This window comes from Lynx canadensis, chromosome X, assembly GCF_007474595.2.
Source record: "Lynx canadensis isolate LIC74 chromosome X, mLynCan4.pri.v2, whole genome shotgun sequence".
Classification (NCBI taxonomy): domain Eukaryota; kingdom Metazoa; phylum Chordata; class Mammalia; order Carnivora; family Felidae; genus Lynx; species Lynx canadensis.
In genome coordinates, this window is record NC_044321.2 from 31,180,089 (window position 1) to 31,195,977 (window position 15,889).

The 15,889-nt window shown below is 35.9% G+C and overlaps 1 protein-coding gene across 1 annotated transcript in view; it reads left to right on the top strand.

Annotated features, from left to right (window-relative positions):
* Window positions 1-15,889, top strand: part of CFAP47 (cilia and flagella associated protein 47) — a 550,869-nt gene that overhangs the window by 128,951 nt on the left and 406,029 nt on the right. Inside the window, exons 24-25 of the mRNA XM_030305764.1 lie at window positions 1,983-2,142; window positions 12,260-12,455. Coding sequence (XP_030161624.1) covers window positions 1,983-2,142; window positions 12,260-12,455 — 356 coding nt within the window. The remainder of the gene's footprint in view (window positions 1-1,982; window positions 2,143-12,259; window positions 12,456-15,889) is intronic.

Here is a 15,889-nt window from a genome sequence, read left to right on the forward strand (position 1 = left end):
ATAGAATCCGAACTAGGCTCCAGGTTCCGAGCTGTCAGCACAGAGCTTGATGTGGGGCTCGAACTCACGGACCGTGAGATCATGACCTGAGCTGAAGTCGGACGCTTAACCAACTGAGCCACCCAGGCACCCCTATCATTCTTTTTTTTAAATTGTGTTTTAATGTTTATTATTTTGAGAGAGAGAAACAGAGCACGAGTGAGGGAGGGGCAGAGAGAGACACACACACAGAATCCGAAGCAGGCTCCAGGCTCTGAGCTGTCAACACAGAGCCCAACATGGGGCTGGAACCCATGGACTGCGAGATCATGACCTGAGCCAAAGTGACATGCTCAACCTACTTAACCACCCAGGTGCCCCTGTCTATCTATCATTCTATCTCTATAATCCATCCATGTATCTATTTATCTATTTAAACACGGGTTCAAACTGATGTCTCTGACTTTAATCCAGCACCACAAGGTTTATTCCAATCTTTCTTCCTTGCTTATTTTTAACTCCTTTCTCTGACTATGAAAAATCTGGCTCTCTTATTTATACTTTATTTATGTATTTTTTACCTGTATAAAGTACAGGTAAAAGTGTATACTTTTACTAGTGTACTAGTAAAGAAGTTTCAGAATTTTAACCTGTATCTAGAATTGCTAATATATTTGCCAACTAGAGTACAGTATTAATAAAGAGTAACTTTTTGTCTTTAGCGCTATAGTTCCCAGTCCAAACACAGTTTTGCAGTTGCTTCGGCCATTCCTCCTCAGTCTCCACTAACTTCAGTGAGATTATCTCATACATTTGTAATATACTTTGTTGTAATCTACAATGTATCCTGGGGTTCCCAGTATCTTGGTTGATTGTTTTTAAGTTACTTACATTTAAGTTAACTCTTAGTGGTATATAGTTCTATGGGTTTTGAAAAATATGTAGAATTGTCCTACCACTTCAATACATGACAGAATGGTTTTACTACACTAAAAATCCTCGATGTAACCCCTTTGCTGTCAACTACTCCTCTTTCCACCAACACTTGGCAACCACTGGTTCTTTTTTTCCATCCAAATGATTTTGCATTTCCAGAATGACAGGTAATTTAATTATATAAAATGTAGCCATTTGGGTCTGGCATCTTTCACTTAGCAAAATATATTTTACATTTATTTATATTTTTGTGTGAATTAATACTTCATTTATTTTATCACTAAATTTTATTCCATTGTATGGAGTGTTTATCCATTCATTATTTGAAGGAAATCTTGGTTGTTTTTTTTCCTCCATTGCTTGGCGATGAACAAAACTATTATAAACATTAACATGTACATTTTTATGTGAGCATGAATTTTCACTTAAGTAAATACTTAGGAAGGGGATTACTGGGTCATATGGTATTGTATACTTAACATTATAAGAAACTGCCAAACTGTCTTCCTAAAGGACTATACCATTTTATAGTCTCACAATCATGAATGAAAGTTGTTACTCAGCATCCTTGCTAACTAGCATAGCTTTTTGACATTTTTATTTTACCCTGGTCTCTATCCTTTGTGTATTTTTCATAGTTGTTAATATGCTATGAACATATTTGCATACCCCTTTGTTTGCCTAACATCACTTTTAAAACTGTGAATTCCACTTTAAAAAACTTTTTTTTTTAATGTTTATTTATTTTTGAGATGGAGACAGAGTGCGAGTGGGGAAGGGGCAGAGAGAGAGGGAGACAGAATCTGAAACAGGCTCCAGGCTCTGAGCTGTCAGCACACAGCCCGATGCGGGGCTCGAAACCATGAACCATGAGATCATGATCTGAGCTGAAGTCGGATACTTAACTGACTGAGCCACCCAGGCACCCCATGTGAATTCCACTTTTAATCACTTGACTTTGTATGCAGGCTCTTCACCTTGGCATGGTAAAACAAGCTAAATTTTATATTGCATATTATAATTTTTATAAATGTATTTTTATTTATGTATTTTGTGTGTATAAACAGGATCTTGTCTTACATAATACTTCAAAACAAGATGTGAAATGGACTTTGGATATTAGTAATACTGGCAAACTTTTCAAAGATGGCACATTCAAGATTAGTGTGCTGAGTGGGATTCTGCAACCACATAATGAAATTAATGTTTCCATAAGTTTCTGTCCAAGTAAGTCCTTTTTTCTTATATTTGTTATTGATGTTTCAATTTACCTCTCACATATTATTTAATTTTATCTTGTAACAAAAGTTTAGGTTATTTTTTATGTGTTCTTTAAATAGTTTTAAGAAGTTTCATACTAGAATTCTTTCATAACCAGCCTCAAATATGGCCCCAAATAATTCTCACCTCTTGGTATTCATGGCCTTATATAGTCCCCTCCCACATCACATAGGACTGATGTATCACCCAGAAGATATTATGAATGTGATGGCGTATGATTTCTAAGATTAGGTCAGAAACGGCATGGCCACGTCTAGCTAGCATTCTTGGATTGCCTGCTTTGGGGAAGCTGGCCATTGTGTCTATTTATCTCTATGTTCACTTCTTTACTGATTTTTTTTTACAACAGCTTTATTGTACCTTTTTCTAATTGGTGTGACAAATTTTCTGTTATCACAAATCTATTACAAAAATTCTTGGTGGTTCTTACACATTTACTTTTCCAAATGAACTATAGATTATTTTCTTCCTGTTTCTAGAAAAAGACATATAATTGAGTTTTTCCCTTCAAATAATGTCATGTTTTTCTAGTAATTAAAGTTTATTTTATAGGTATCACTATTATGAATGAGATTTTTAAATTAATCTTTTTAATTAGCTATGACTATATAAAAAGTATATATTTATAGTTTATCTGTCACCTTGCTCCTATGCTGAACTTCTCTAGTTAGATCTGGAAGTTTTTCAGAGATTATTCTGTATTGTTTTCTAAGTAAATAGTTTTATAATATAAAATAGTAACTAATGAATTTTTCTCTTCATTTACAATATCTTCTCCTCTACCTTAATCTCCTCCTGAATCTGTTAATACAATGTTACTACATTACAATCACATTACATTTATATTACAACTGCACTAGAACTGTTACTATAGTCTGTCTGAATCTGTTACTATGGTGGCAGTTTGTTAAAACTTTTTTGATTCCAGTAGTTTTGCTTTGTATATTTGGATGTTATTAAAAGATTATGTCTTATATATCTTTTATAAATAGCATATGTATTTAAAGTAATGTTCTTTTTTTCTACTAAATGCTGTTTGCTTCAATGTTGTTTTATGTGCTACAGTGCCATTTTGTCTTTCTTTGGTTGATATATCATTTTATTTTCAGTCTGTGTCTTTTTAAATTTAAGACCAGTATTGTAAAACAAAGGATTTTGCTTCTTTTCTTGAGCAAGACTGAAATGTAATTTTTAGGAGGGGAATTTGACTTATTCATATTTTCTGTTATAATATATTTTTCATTTTCAAGCAGTTTCATTTTATATTTCCTTTATGTTATATTTCTTATCATTTTTCATAAATTTTATGTATTAATCCAATTTTTGTCTTATATGCTATACATCTATTTCCCTTCTATATGTCATCTTTAGACCTTTGGGAACACCTATGTGGACATATATTTTCCTGTCAGTTCTAAGATGGAATAGTATCAATGAACTTTCCCACAGACAAAATTATATATGAATTTATCTCTTACTCAAGACTTTGTTGAAATATTTTGGAATTTTATTTGCAGTTAGTTTTTTTTTTTGTAAACATCATTCCATTCCACCCACTGCTTGGATCAGTGGGCTGTAGTCTTCTCCATCTCTAAGGTATTGAGGTAGCAGGAGGCAAGACTGTAGCAGATCAAAGCCAACAGGTTGGATGAGAGTACAGGGTTCTTCAAGATCAAACAGCTGGATGGAGAATGGGATCTTTGGGGAGTTGGAATTGAGTTATAGGGGCCTTTTGAGTTGGAACCAGGGTAGCTTATGCTTGATTTTTTGGTCACCCTCATTTATTTTCTTCTAGTACAGACAATTTTTATCTTGCCTGGCTCACATGGCACGGAATACATTTTTCATGACTTTTCCTTAGTAGTTCTTTCCAAATCAAGTGTGCATTTATTTTCTGGTTTTCTCAGTTGTTTTTACTATTCATTAAAATGGGGAAACTACTGGAATCTTGAAGAAAAAGATGCCTTTTATTTTGCCTTACATTCTTATATTTTAAATCAGATACCATAGAGGTAAAATTCACATTCAGATGTGATTATTTTTGAAAGTATGGTTTTCTTAATTACAACTTTGTTAAAGTGTGATTCTTACACCATAAAATATATTTTTAAAAATTGTACAGTGTAGTGGTTTTTAGGATCGTCATAGATGGGCAGCCATCAAAACAGCCTAGTTTTAGAACATATTCATTGCTTCCAAAGGAAACCCTGTACCCATTATTGGTCACTCCCCATCTCTCCCTCCACTCAGCCACTGCTGACCTTTATTGGTTGTCTCTAGGAATATGTTTACTGTGGATATTTCATATAAGTAGACTCCTGTAATGTGTCCTCTTGTGATTGGCTTCTTTCACATTGCATAATAATTTCAAGGTTAGTCCAGATTATAGCATCAATTAGTACTTAATTCCCTTCTGTTACCAATAATTGTATGGATATATCACATGTTTGTTCATAGACATTCATCTGGTGGATATTTGGATCATTTGTACTTTTTTGACTCCTGTGAATAAAACAGCTAGGAACATTCCTGTAGCATTCTGTGAGGACACATGTTTTCATTTATTTGGTTATATATCTTAGAGTGGAATTGTTGGGTCTTAGGATAATTTGATGTTTAACATTTTAAGAAACTGCCAAACTGTTTTACAAAGCAACTGTAACAGTTTAAAATCTTACCAGCAATGAATGGGGGTTCTATTTTCTCCACATCCTTGCTAACTCTTTTATGATCTTTTTTATTATAGTTATCCTAGTGACTGTGAAATAATATGTCATTGTAGTTATTATTTGCATTTTCCGGATGACTACTGATGTTGTGTATCTTTACATGTACTTATTGTCAGTTTGTATATCATCTTTGGAGAAATGTCTGTTCAAATCCTTTGTTGATTTTAAAATTTGGTTGTCTTTTTGAGTTTACATTGTTCTTTATGTATTCTGGATAAAATTATTTTATAAGTATAAAGCATTTTATTTCATTCTGAGATTTCTCTTTTCACTGTCTGATGATGACAGCTAACGCAAAATAGCTTTTAGTTTTGATGAAGCGTATTTTATCCAATTTCTCTTTTTTTAGTTTAGCTTTTCAGTGTCTTATCTATGAAAACATCACATAACCCGAGGTCATGGTGATTTATTCTTATGTTCTCTCTTACAGTCATATAATTTTATCTCTTACATTTAGGTCAGTGGCTTATCTTGAGTTACTTTTTAATATGCTGTAAGGTAGGGCTCCATCCTCATTCTTTTGCATGGGCCTATCTGCTTGTCCCAGCACCATTTATTGAAAAGAATATTGTTTCCCCATTGAATTGTGTGTGTATACACACACACACACACACACATACACACATACACACATACACACACATTTATACACACATACACATACATACACACACATACGCACACACATACATACATACACACACACATACATATAAATCTATGTAAAGATATTTTATATAGATATGTATTAATTCTTCATGAAATGTTTAGTAGATTTCACCAGTGAATCCATTTGGATTTTGCCTGTTCTATGTGAGAAGTTTTTTGATTGCTACTTTAGTTCTGTAACTGAGTCCAAGTTCATTCTCCTCACTGCACAATAGGCCAGTAAGTAGAGAGGCAAGACATTAGGGAAAGGAAAGCACTTTGTTTGGAAAGCCAGCAAACCAAAGAGACGGCAGACTATTGTCCCGAAGAACCATCTCCCTCAGCATGAAATTGGAGTTTCTTTTATGTTAGCAAAAGGAGGAAGTGGGAAGGGTTGGAGTCAAAAGGTAACTGACTTCTGTAGACATCTGAGGAGATAATGTATGTCCTTGGACAGTTGATCTTTGCATACAGGAATCTATCTGGTCATGTCATTCCTATAAATCTTAGGCATAGCATAGTCATTTCTGTATGTACTTCCTCATCTCCTTAGGCGAGATAGATTTGGGTAAAAAGCAGTTTTTGCAAATCTTAGCTGTAACATGGCTACATGCAGGGCTCAGCAGAAGTTTCTAAGCTATAGGTCACAGCAGCAAGGAAAATAGAATCAGTGTGGAGTCAGACATGCTGTTTCTCCCTGTTATAATCCCTTTCAATAAGTCAATTCACATTTTATATTTCTTATTGTGTCAGTTTAAGTACTTTTTGTGTTTCTAGGAATTTGTCCCTTTTATCTACATTATCTAATTTGTTTATATACAACTTTACATTGCGTTCCTTTATATTTTTTTTTATTGAGTTTCTGTAAAGTGAATCGTGATTTTCCCTGTCTTATTTGGGACTTTTGTAATTTGAATCTTCTTTTTTTCTTGGTCATTCTTGCCAAAGGTTTTTCAAATTTGATATGCTTTTCAAAGACCAACTTTTGATTTTATTGATTTTCTTAATATTTTCCTATACTCTATTCAACTAATTTCTGTTCTAATATTTATTATTTCCTCTCTTTTTGGTTTGGTTGTAATTTGCTCTTTTTTACCTTGTTTCTTATGTTGCAAAGTTAAGTACTTATATCTTCTTTTTTAAGATAAGCAATTTATGGCTCTAAATTTTACTCTGAGCCCTGCTTCTGGTACATCCCATAAGTTTTGGTATGTTTTGTTTTTATTTTAATTCATCCCAAATTACTTTGTAAAATTTCCTTTGCTATTTCTTCTTTGACACTTAGTTATTTGGGAATGTGTTGTAGAATTTTCACATATTTGAGAATTTCCAAAATTTCACTTTGTTATTGATTTCTAATTTTATTCCATTGTTGTCACAAAACATACTGTTTATGGATGCAGTCATTTTATTTTGATTATTTTTTTAATTTTTTTTAATATTTATTTTTGAGACAGAGAGAGACAGAACATGAATGGGGGAGGGTCAAAGAGAGAGGGAGACACAGAATCTGAAGCAGGCTCCAGGCTCTGAGCTGTCAGCACAGAGCCCAACGTGGGGCTCAGACTCACAGACCGTGAGATAATGACCTGAGCTGAAGTCGGAAGCTCAACTGACTGAGCCACCCAGGCACCCCTTTTTTGATTATTTTTTAATGCTATAATTTTTTTTTTATTTTTTTAAGTTTATTTATTTTGGGAGAGGGTAAGACCCAGAGAACACTAGTGGGGAAGGGGCAGAGAGAAAGGGAGAGAGAGAATCCGAAGCAGACTCTGCACTGTTAGTGCAGAGCCCAACACGGGGCTCAAACTCATGAACCGTGAGATCATGACCTCATCCAAAATCAAGAGTCATACACTTAACTGTCTGAGCCACACAAGTGCCCCTGGATTCAGTCAATGTAAAGGCTTACCTTATACCCTAAAATATGATTTACCTTCAAGAATGTTCAACATGCACTTGATTTCTTTTTTTTTTTTTTTAAGATTTTTTTAATTTTAAGTAATCTCTATACCCAACATGGGGCTCAAACTTAAAACCCTGACATCAAGAGTCACATGCTCTACCAACTAAGCCAGCCATGCTCCCTCACGTGTACTTGAGAAGTGTATATATTCTGTTCTTGTTGGGTAGAATGTTCCATAGATGTCTTTTAGATCTATTTTGTTTATAGACCAAAATATTTTATTTCTTTAGTGATCTTCTACCTATTTGTCTTATCCCCAATTGAGAGTAGAATATTAAATTCTCAAAGGGTTATTACTGAAATATCTATTATTTCTTGTTTCAGTTTTACTGTTTTTTTTCCTTGTGTACTTTGTGGCTCTGTTAGGTGTATTTATGTTTATAATTGTTTTATCTTCTTTGTGGATTGTCCTGTTATCATTATATAATGTCCTTCTTTGTCTCCAGTATTGATTTTTATCTTAATAGTTATTTTGTCTGATATTAGCATAGCCACTGCAGCTGTCTTTAAGTTACTATTTGCATATATAGAATTTCTCCATCCTGTTACTTTCAGTTGAATTGTGTTTCTGAATCCAAAGAGTGTCTCTTATAGATGGCATGGATTTGGATAATTTTTAAAAATTTATTTTGCATATCTCAGCCTTCTCATGGGTGTGTTGAGTCATTTTACACTTACTGATTAATTAGTGATGAAGTAAGACAAAGAAAGATTTACATTTGCCTTTGCTGTTTGTTTTCTGTATTTTTGAGAGACAGAGAGAGGCAGCATGAGTGAGGGAGGGGCAGAGAGGAAGAGGGAGACACAGAATCCGAAGTAGGCTCCAGGCTCTGCACTGACAGCAGTGAGCCCATGCTGGGGCTCAAACTCACAAACTGTGAGATAGTGACCTGAGCCAAAGTCAAATGCTCAACCAACTGAGCCACCCAGGTGCCCTATAGTGAATTTTTCATTTCAGTCATTATATTTTTCAACTCCACAATTTACATATATGCTTATATATATACACATATGTATGTCTGTCCAATGCTTGAATATTCTTAGGGACAGTTTCTGTTGACAGCCTTTTTGTGTGTGTATATGGATCATTCATTATTGACTTAGGATTTTTTCAGTTATACCCGGTGAGATCTTGGCCTTATTCTTTGAGCTATCCTTAGCAACTGCCATTTTCTTCTAGCAGGCATTGGTAATTGATTATGCTTTTCTTATGTCATTTTCTTATCTTGTAATCTGACTGTGGTGTAAGCCTGTTATCTCAAGCCATGGTCAGGGCCTTTATGTCCCATTTGTTTTTTTGCCTTATAGTTGCATCCTTTGCCATCAATATCACCTTAAGTGGGGTAGATATACTTTATCTCCACTTTGGCTAGACTTGTTATGCTGGCCACCAAGCAGGGCTGCCTTATATTCTCAAGGCTTTCAAGAGTTTAAGTGGGTGTTTTTTACTTTTCGCTCCCTCTCATCTCTTTCTTGGACTGGCACAGGGATGGAGGCTGGGGCTATGGTAGAGTAGGTGACCCATACTGATCTCTAAGCAAATCTCCAGTCCCTTCTGAATCCAAACCATTGTTCTTGAATCTAATTTGTGTGGTTAGACCCTCACTTTCCTTAGATAAGATTGTTCTCAGTTCTCATTTAAATAGCCTCAATGTTTCGCAACCCATTGAGCACATAAGTTAGAAAATTCTCCACATGAGAATCCCTGCTGCATAAAAATATAGAATTTTTCTGGTAATGAGCTTTAGGAAGTGAAAGTATTGACTACTAGCTTCTTTATGCAAACTGAAGCAAAAGAACAGACGGAAGATGCTTGAAAAGGCAACTACGAAGATTTCCCTCCCCTCCCCCCTATTTTTTGAGGAAGTCTATACTGGTATTTGTCTTTAATTTAAAGCATCTGCTTCAGTACCTTTATAGTTTATATGCCACAATGAAATAAGCACACCAAATGCCATTTCTGTTTAAAAGGGTGTTATAGTAACTTACTTGTTATTCTTCTTAATTATTCTTTCTTCTGAAGCAACATTAAGATGCAGTCTCTGATAGATGCTGTTTGAGCACTTCCAGATTCCCATTACTGGGTTTTCCCACCCATCTCTCAGTTGTGGATATTGGCTCCTAATAGGTTGTGTGTGTCCCCTCCTCTAGAAGGCTGCCATTGGCTGAAGGAAGATACTATGTGCAGAGATGCCTATGAGGTTAATTGTCACCACTACCACTACCTTAGGTGGCCCAGCTAACTTTCCCGCAGGTGGGACAACCTTTCCGGTGAATTCACATCCCATAGCTGCCTATGGGATCGATTTGAATCTGCATTATAAACCTACAACTTTTCATAGCTTCAGGCCCTCCTCTATTTCGCTTCCCCCTTTGCCTACAAGCTCCTCCTGAGAGCATGCACTCAGTAAATCACTTGCGGCAGAACCCTTGGGACATGACTGCTTTACACATCTAAACAAATGTGGCAATCTAAATAAAATACCAGCAACTACCTCTGTTATCAACAGAAAAGGCAGGATAAGGATGTGTTCTAACTTTTAAGCTTTTTAGAATTCATTCAGCTGTGTGTTCTCTCAGTAATATTCTATTAGCACTATGTTGCCTTAATTCAGTGTCCTGATGCATCTATTAGCATGGCATTTTATTTTTTTTAATTTTTTCAGCATGGCATTTTATAATTACTCTAGCTTTGTGTGCGAGAAACAGTACATAGGGTACTGTGATTAGTAGGTTTCAAAAATGTTTCATCTTTTATTATCTCTGTTTAGAACTCTGAAAATATGATAGAAAACATTACATGTTCTTCCCATTCTGAAGTTTATTCTGTAAAAGTAATTGTATTTCATTATGTATTTCTGCATATTTCCTCTCAGTTTCTATATCTGGTTCTGAAGGAAGTAGCAGGAGAGCCAGTCCAGCTAAAGCCACCATCTATATTTCTGTATAGAGCTTCTCTTTTATGTCTAACATTTTTATCCAGATAAAATGGAATAGACAATCTAGAAGGAAATAAGATACATTTCCATTTCACTTTTCCTTCAATATGGGGCTAAGCCTCAGCAGTCAAATCTATGCATTGCCTTCTTAGGATTTCAACCTCACTCTTAAGAAAAAATTAAACATGCCTATAACACATTTATATAACTTAAATCTGAGATGAACGAGAAGGCCCAGCTGAGCTTAGAAAAATGTTATTGAATCCCTAGTAGTCTTAGGTTATACAGGGAACCCCCATTCTCCATGACCCCAAAACATTTAACAGGTGTGAAACCCAGAAATAATCTCCAAACACCCCATTTGGCATTCACAGTTCCATAAGCCTTAAAACCTTGCCTAATTTTGGAAGTAATGGACTTGATTTTCTTTCTCCCCAAAATAATTCTAACAATATCAGATTCATGAAGTGAAACCATCATTTCTCTATAGATTTACAGTGTTTTAGATATATAAATTCTATTATAATTTATTTTCTCAACTGAAGGTATGTATATAGTTTGTCCTGTTTTCACATAGTCTTTCCTGTGCTCATCTGTCAGTAAGAAGTCACTAATTCACTTCCGTTTCCAGTCACCTCTCATTTTCCAAGGATCCCAGACTATATGAACAAGAAAAGACTTATTTGACCAAGTAAAGGCACCCGGTACAGAGAGATCTAGTGAGTCTGATCAGTTCAGTGATTCTATTGCTTTTGTGTATAGTTCACAATGTCACTTTTGAACATGCATCGCCCAGAGCATTCATCGTCTGCTTTTGTGATACTCTTGATGGCCCTGATCCTGTTTTCTCATTCTAAGATATTACCTTGAGTTCATACTCACCAAATCACATCTTTTTCTCTACAAGACACTGTGTTGGGGCATCTGGGTCTAAAAGGGCACTGGCAGCTTGCTGGGATGGGACCGTTGTGTGGGACTAGCCTGCAGCCCCAGATGCTGAGCCCTTTTCTCCAACACAAACTGCCTTTCCTCATGATGAGTTGGTACATGGGAATTGCCTTTCTTTTCCTATGAGGTGAAATTGGCCAGTCAACCCTGGTACCTTTCCATAAACTTAAAAATCTGGGAGGAACAACATTCGTCTCTTCTCAGCACACCCATTTCTCAATACGAGTCCCCTGAGATCCTTATGGCAACTGTCTGACCTCATCTTCGTACTGCATATACTAAGGGGATAGGCAGCTCCTGTTAAGGAATAGAAACCAATCCAAAAAAATAAGTCTTACTGCACTGTTTGCTCTAGGTTTATGTATTTTCCAATAATAATATCTGCTTTAACAAGGCCTGCTCTATTTCTAGACATAGTGCACTTTAAAATATTTTTTAATGTTTTATTTCTTTATTGAGAGGGAGAGAGTGAGAGACGGAGAGAGATACAGACTGTGAGTGGGGGAGGGGCAAAAGAGAGGGAGACACAGAATCCAAAGCAGGCTCCAGGTTTCGAGCTGCCAGTACAGAGTGTGACACGGGGCTCAAACTCACAAACCATGAGATCATGACCTGAGCCAGTGTCGGACGCTCAATCGACTGAGCCACCTAGGCGCCCCTCATTACATGTTTATAGTTCCTTGGCAGGATAATTCCAATTTTTGAGTAATCTATTCTCCATGGAGCTGTACCTTCATAGTACATTTATATATTTAGTAAGGTTTAAACTGTGTAAAAGTTTTTTGTGTATGTAAACAATTCTAATATCCTTTAAAAAAATTATTTTTCATTAGGTCATCCTACAAAATACACAGCCGATATTCCCATTCATCTAAATGATAATCCAATTTGCTATCGAATGTTATGTTTGGTTGGAGAGGTAAAATCACCCAAGTTATCGTTTGACCCTCCGTTCATATTTTTCACTCCTGTTCCTCTGGACGTAACAACTAAGATGAATGTCAACATTTTACCTCAAAACTATTTCAGGTAAATGCTTAATGTGAATTTACCACAGTTTGTTTATATGCTTATTTGTTTGTGTCTGTGTTGTATGAGTCATGAGCAATGTCTGACTTGTTTCTGTTGTTGGAACGAACCGTTAAAATATTTAACAGTTTAGTTAAATTAAAAATTTTAAGAAGCCCACTTCATTACCTCACAATTAGTCATTTGATTTTCTTGTAAAAATTTTTCATATGTCTCTCTTCATGGTATGTGAAGCACGTTTTCTATGGCTATGTAACAAAATACCACAAACTTAGTGCCTTAAAACATGAATTTGTTATCTTTTAAGTTTCTTTGGGTCAAGAGTCCTCTGGGTTAGTTAAGGTGTATTTACTGCTGAAGGTCTCAGTAGGTGGAAATCCAGGTGTGGGCTATGGCAGCAGTCTCATCTGAGGCTCATTCTCCAGAATTAATCCTTTCAGTTGTAGGACTAAGATAATTTCTTGCTGGCTGTTGGGACCTCTCTTAGCTCTTAGAGACCACCCTCACATCCTAGCCATGTGGTTCCTCCTCCCATCATGGTACTTTAGAGCATCTCTCTGACTTCTCAGTCTCTGACCTCCAAACCTTTTAAGATCTCACCTAATTAAATATGATCGACACATGATAATCTTTTAGCTTTATTTGCATTCATTTGGCTAGGGGTGTCAGTTACATATGGAAAGTCCCTTTACCATTGCTGTATAACACAAATTAATCACCAGTGTGATATACTTACAGATTCTGTTACCCAAGGGGTGGGAATAATGCAGGGTTTGTGTATGTACACTAGGGAAGAGGACTCTTCGGGGCCATCTCAGAATTCTGCCTCTCACATGTACATAGTATAGCACAATGTAGTCTGTTCTCATTTTTTAAAAAAATTATCAATAGCCCAAACCCCAATACTATATTGCTCTAGATACATTACATGTCCTCACACTACAGAGCAAGTAGATTGTGTGTGTGTGTGTTCATTCATTCATTCATTCATTCATTACTGGCTTATGAGGACTATAAGAGGTCTCCAAAGGGCTCAAATCAAAACAGACCAAACCAATACATATAAGCTGAAACCAGAGTAAGAGTGGTGAGCTGTAGTAATCTGCCAAATGCAGGCTTTTTCTTAAAACTTGATACAACTTTGTTGAGCATCTGACTTTGGCTCAGGTCATGATCTCACAGTTTGAGTTTGAGCCCCGCATTGGGCTCTGTGCTGGCAGCTTGAAGCCTGGACCCTGCTTCAGATTCTGTGTTTCCCTCTCTCTCTGCCTCTTCCCCATGCCCACTCTGTTTCTGTCTCTCTCCCAAAAATAAATAAACATTAAAAAAAATTAAAAACAAAGCCAAACTTGAGACAACTTCCTCAAAGTGGGAAAACAATCTCAAATTCCTTGATTAATCCAGGGACACTGAAAGAGGCTAAAAGAGTTTATGTGAGTAAATCCTTCTACCTGTCAGCAGAAGCAAGTAAATCTTCTCTAGATCAGTGGTTCTTAAACTGTGGTGTATATCAGCATCACCTGAAAGAATTTTAAAACAGAGATTATTGCCTTCCATCCCCAGAATTTATGATTAGGGAAGCCTGGAATGGCATGTAATAATTTTTATTTCTAATAAATTTCCAAATGATACTGATACTGCTGATCCATGGACCACACTTTGTGAACCTCTGCTCTAAATGAAGCCATCCTCAGTTTGGGCTCATATTTCAGTTGCCACCGTTGCTATCAACCGGACATCAGTGCTGGAGTAAGTATTACAGAACTCTCAAGAAGGGAAGATACCATAGAGTCAGAACAAACAACTATTTTGAAATTTAGACTCTTAAGTAATTCAGATATTGGAATTATCAGACACAGAATATAAATAATTTATTTTTAAAGGGTGGCATTACAAAAATTAGAAAGTAACATGGAATGATACCATATAGCCTTGAAAATGAACCAAATGTAACTTGTAGAAATTATAAAACAAAGTATGTCAGGTAAAATCTTAAGGGCATTCACTAAACCTACGATTGTATATAACTACACAGACAGCATAGAAGCCAACAAAAGCAAGAGAAAACTAAAACAAAAATGATGTCAAAAACTTTATGCAGTTGACTAATGCAATTAAAGTAAGTTATTCTGACTAGTTAAAATACAGAGAATGTTAGAGTAAATAATAAAAAAAAGTCCAACTGCCTATTAAAAGAAGTATATGTAAAACATAAGGACAAGAAAGACTGAAGTAAAGCAGGGTTTCTCAACATCAGAACCTGTGACATTTTGGGGAGGATGTTTCTTTTTTTTTGTTGGAGGCTATTCTATGTGTAGTAGGATGTTAACAGCCTTCCTGGTATCTAACCAATAGCATCCTCTCCCTAGTTATGACAGAAAAGAATTGTCTCCAAACATTGCTACATGTCCCCAGGGATGCAAAACTACTCCTAGTTGAGAACTATCAAACGAAGATCATGGGAAAATGTATGGTAGCATAACCAAAAGAAAGCTGGATAGCAGTATTGATTTTACATATGATGACCTTATTTAAGAGGTAAAGCAGAGGCACCTGGGTGGCTCAGTTGGTTAAGTTCTGACTCTTGATTTCTGGCTCAGGTCATGATCTCACAGTCTGTGACATTGAGCCCCATGTTGGGCTCTGCACTGACAGCACAGAGCCTGCTTGCAATTCTCTCTCTCCCTCTCTCTCTCTGCCCCTGGTACACTTATGCATGATCACTCTCTCTCTCTCTCCCTCCCTCTCTCTCTCTCTCTCTCTCTCCCCCTCTCTGTCAAACATTTAGAGAAAAAAGAGGTGAAACATTTGTAATATAAAAAAAACTTTTTAACATAAAAAAGAGTGGGTGGTTCAGTCAGTTTAGCCACTGACTCTTAATTTTGGCTCAGGTCATGAACCCAGGATCATGGGACTGAGCTCTGTCTGCATCAGGCTCTGGGCTGAGCATGGAGCCTATTTGGGATTCTGTCTCTCTCTGTCCTTCTGCCCCTCTCCCATGCATGAGCACTCTGTCTCTCTCTAAAAATAAGCCATTAAATAATTATAAAATATGCAGCTCACCTGAAAACTGTCAGAAGTCTAAAATTGTATGCACAACCAAAGTACTCTTAAAATATGAAAACCCCAAATTAAAATAATAGGGGGAAATTGACCAGTCCTTCATCATTGTAGAATGTTTCAACACATATCTCAATTATTGATGAGTCCAGAAGACAAAAACCCTTGTATAGATAAAGAAAATTTGAAAAGGATATTTTATTAAAAGCCTCCTTCATTTAATACTAATATTATGAAAAATACTAAAAGTAGTATTAAGAATAGCATTATAAAATCCTGTACCCTGCAATTGTAGAATATACATTTTTCTCATTCATACAGGAGATATTTACAAAAACTGATAGTGTATTCTGTAGTTCAAATTTAACACATTT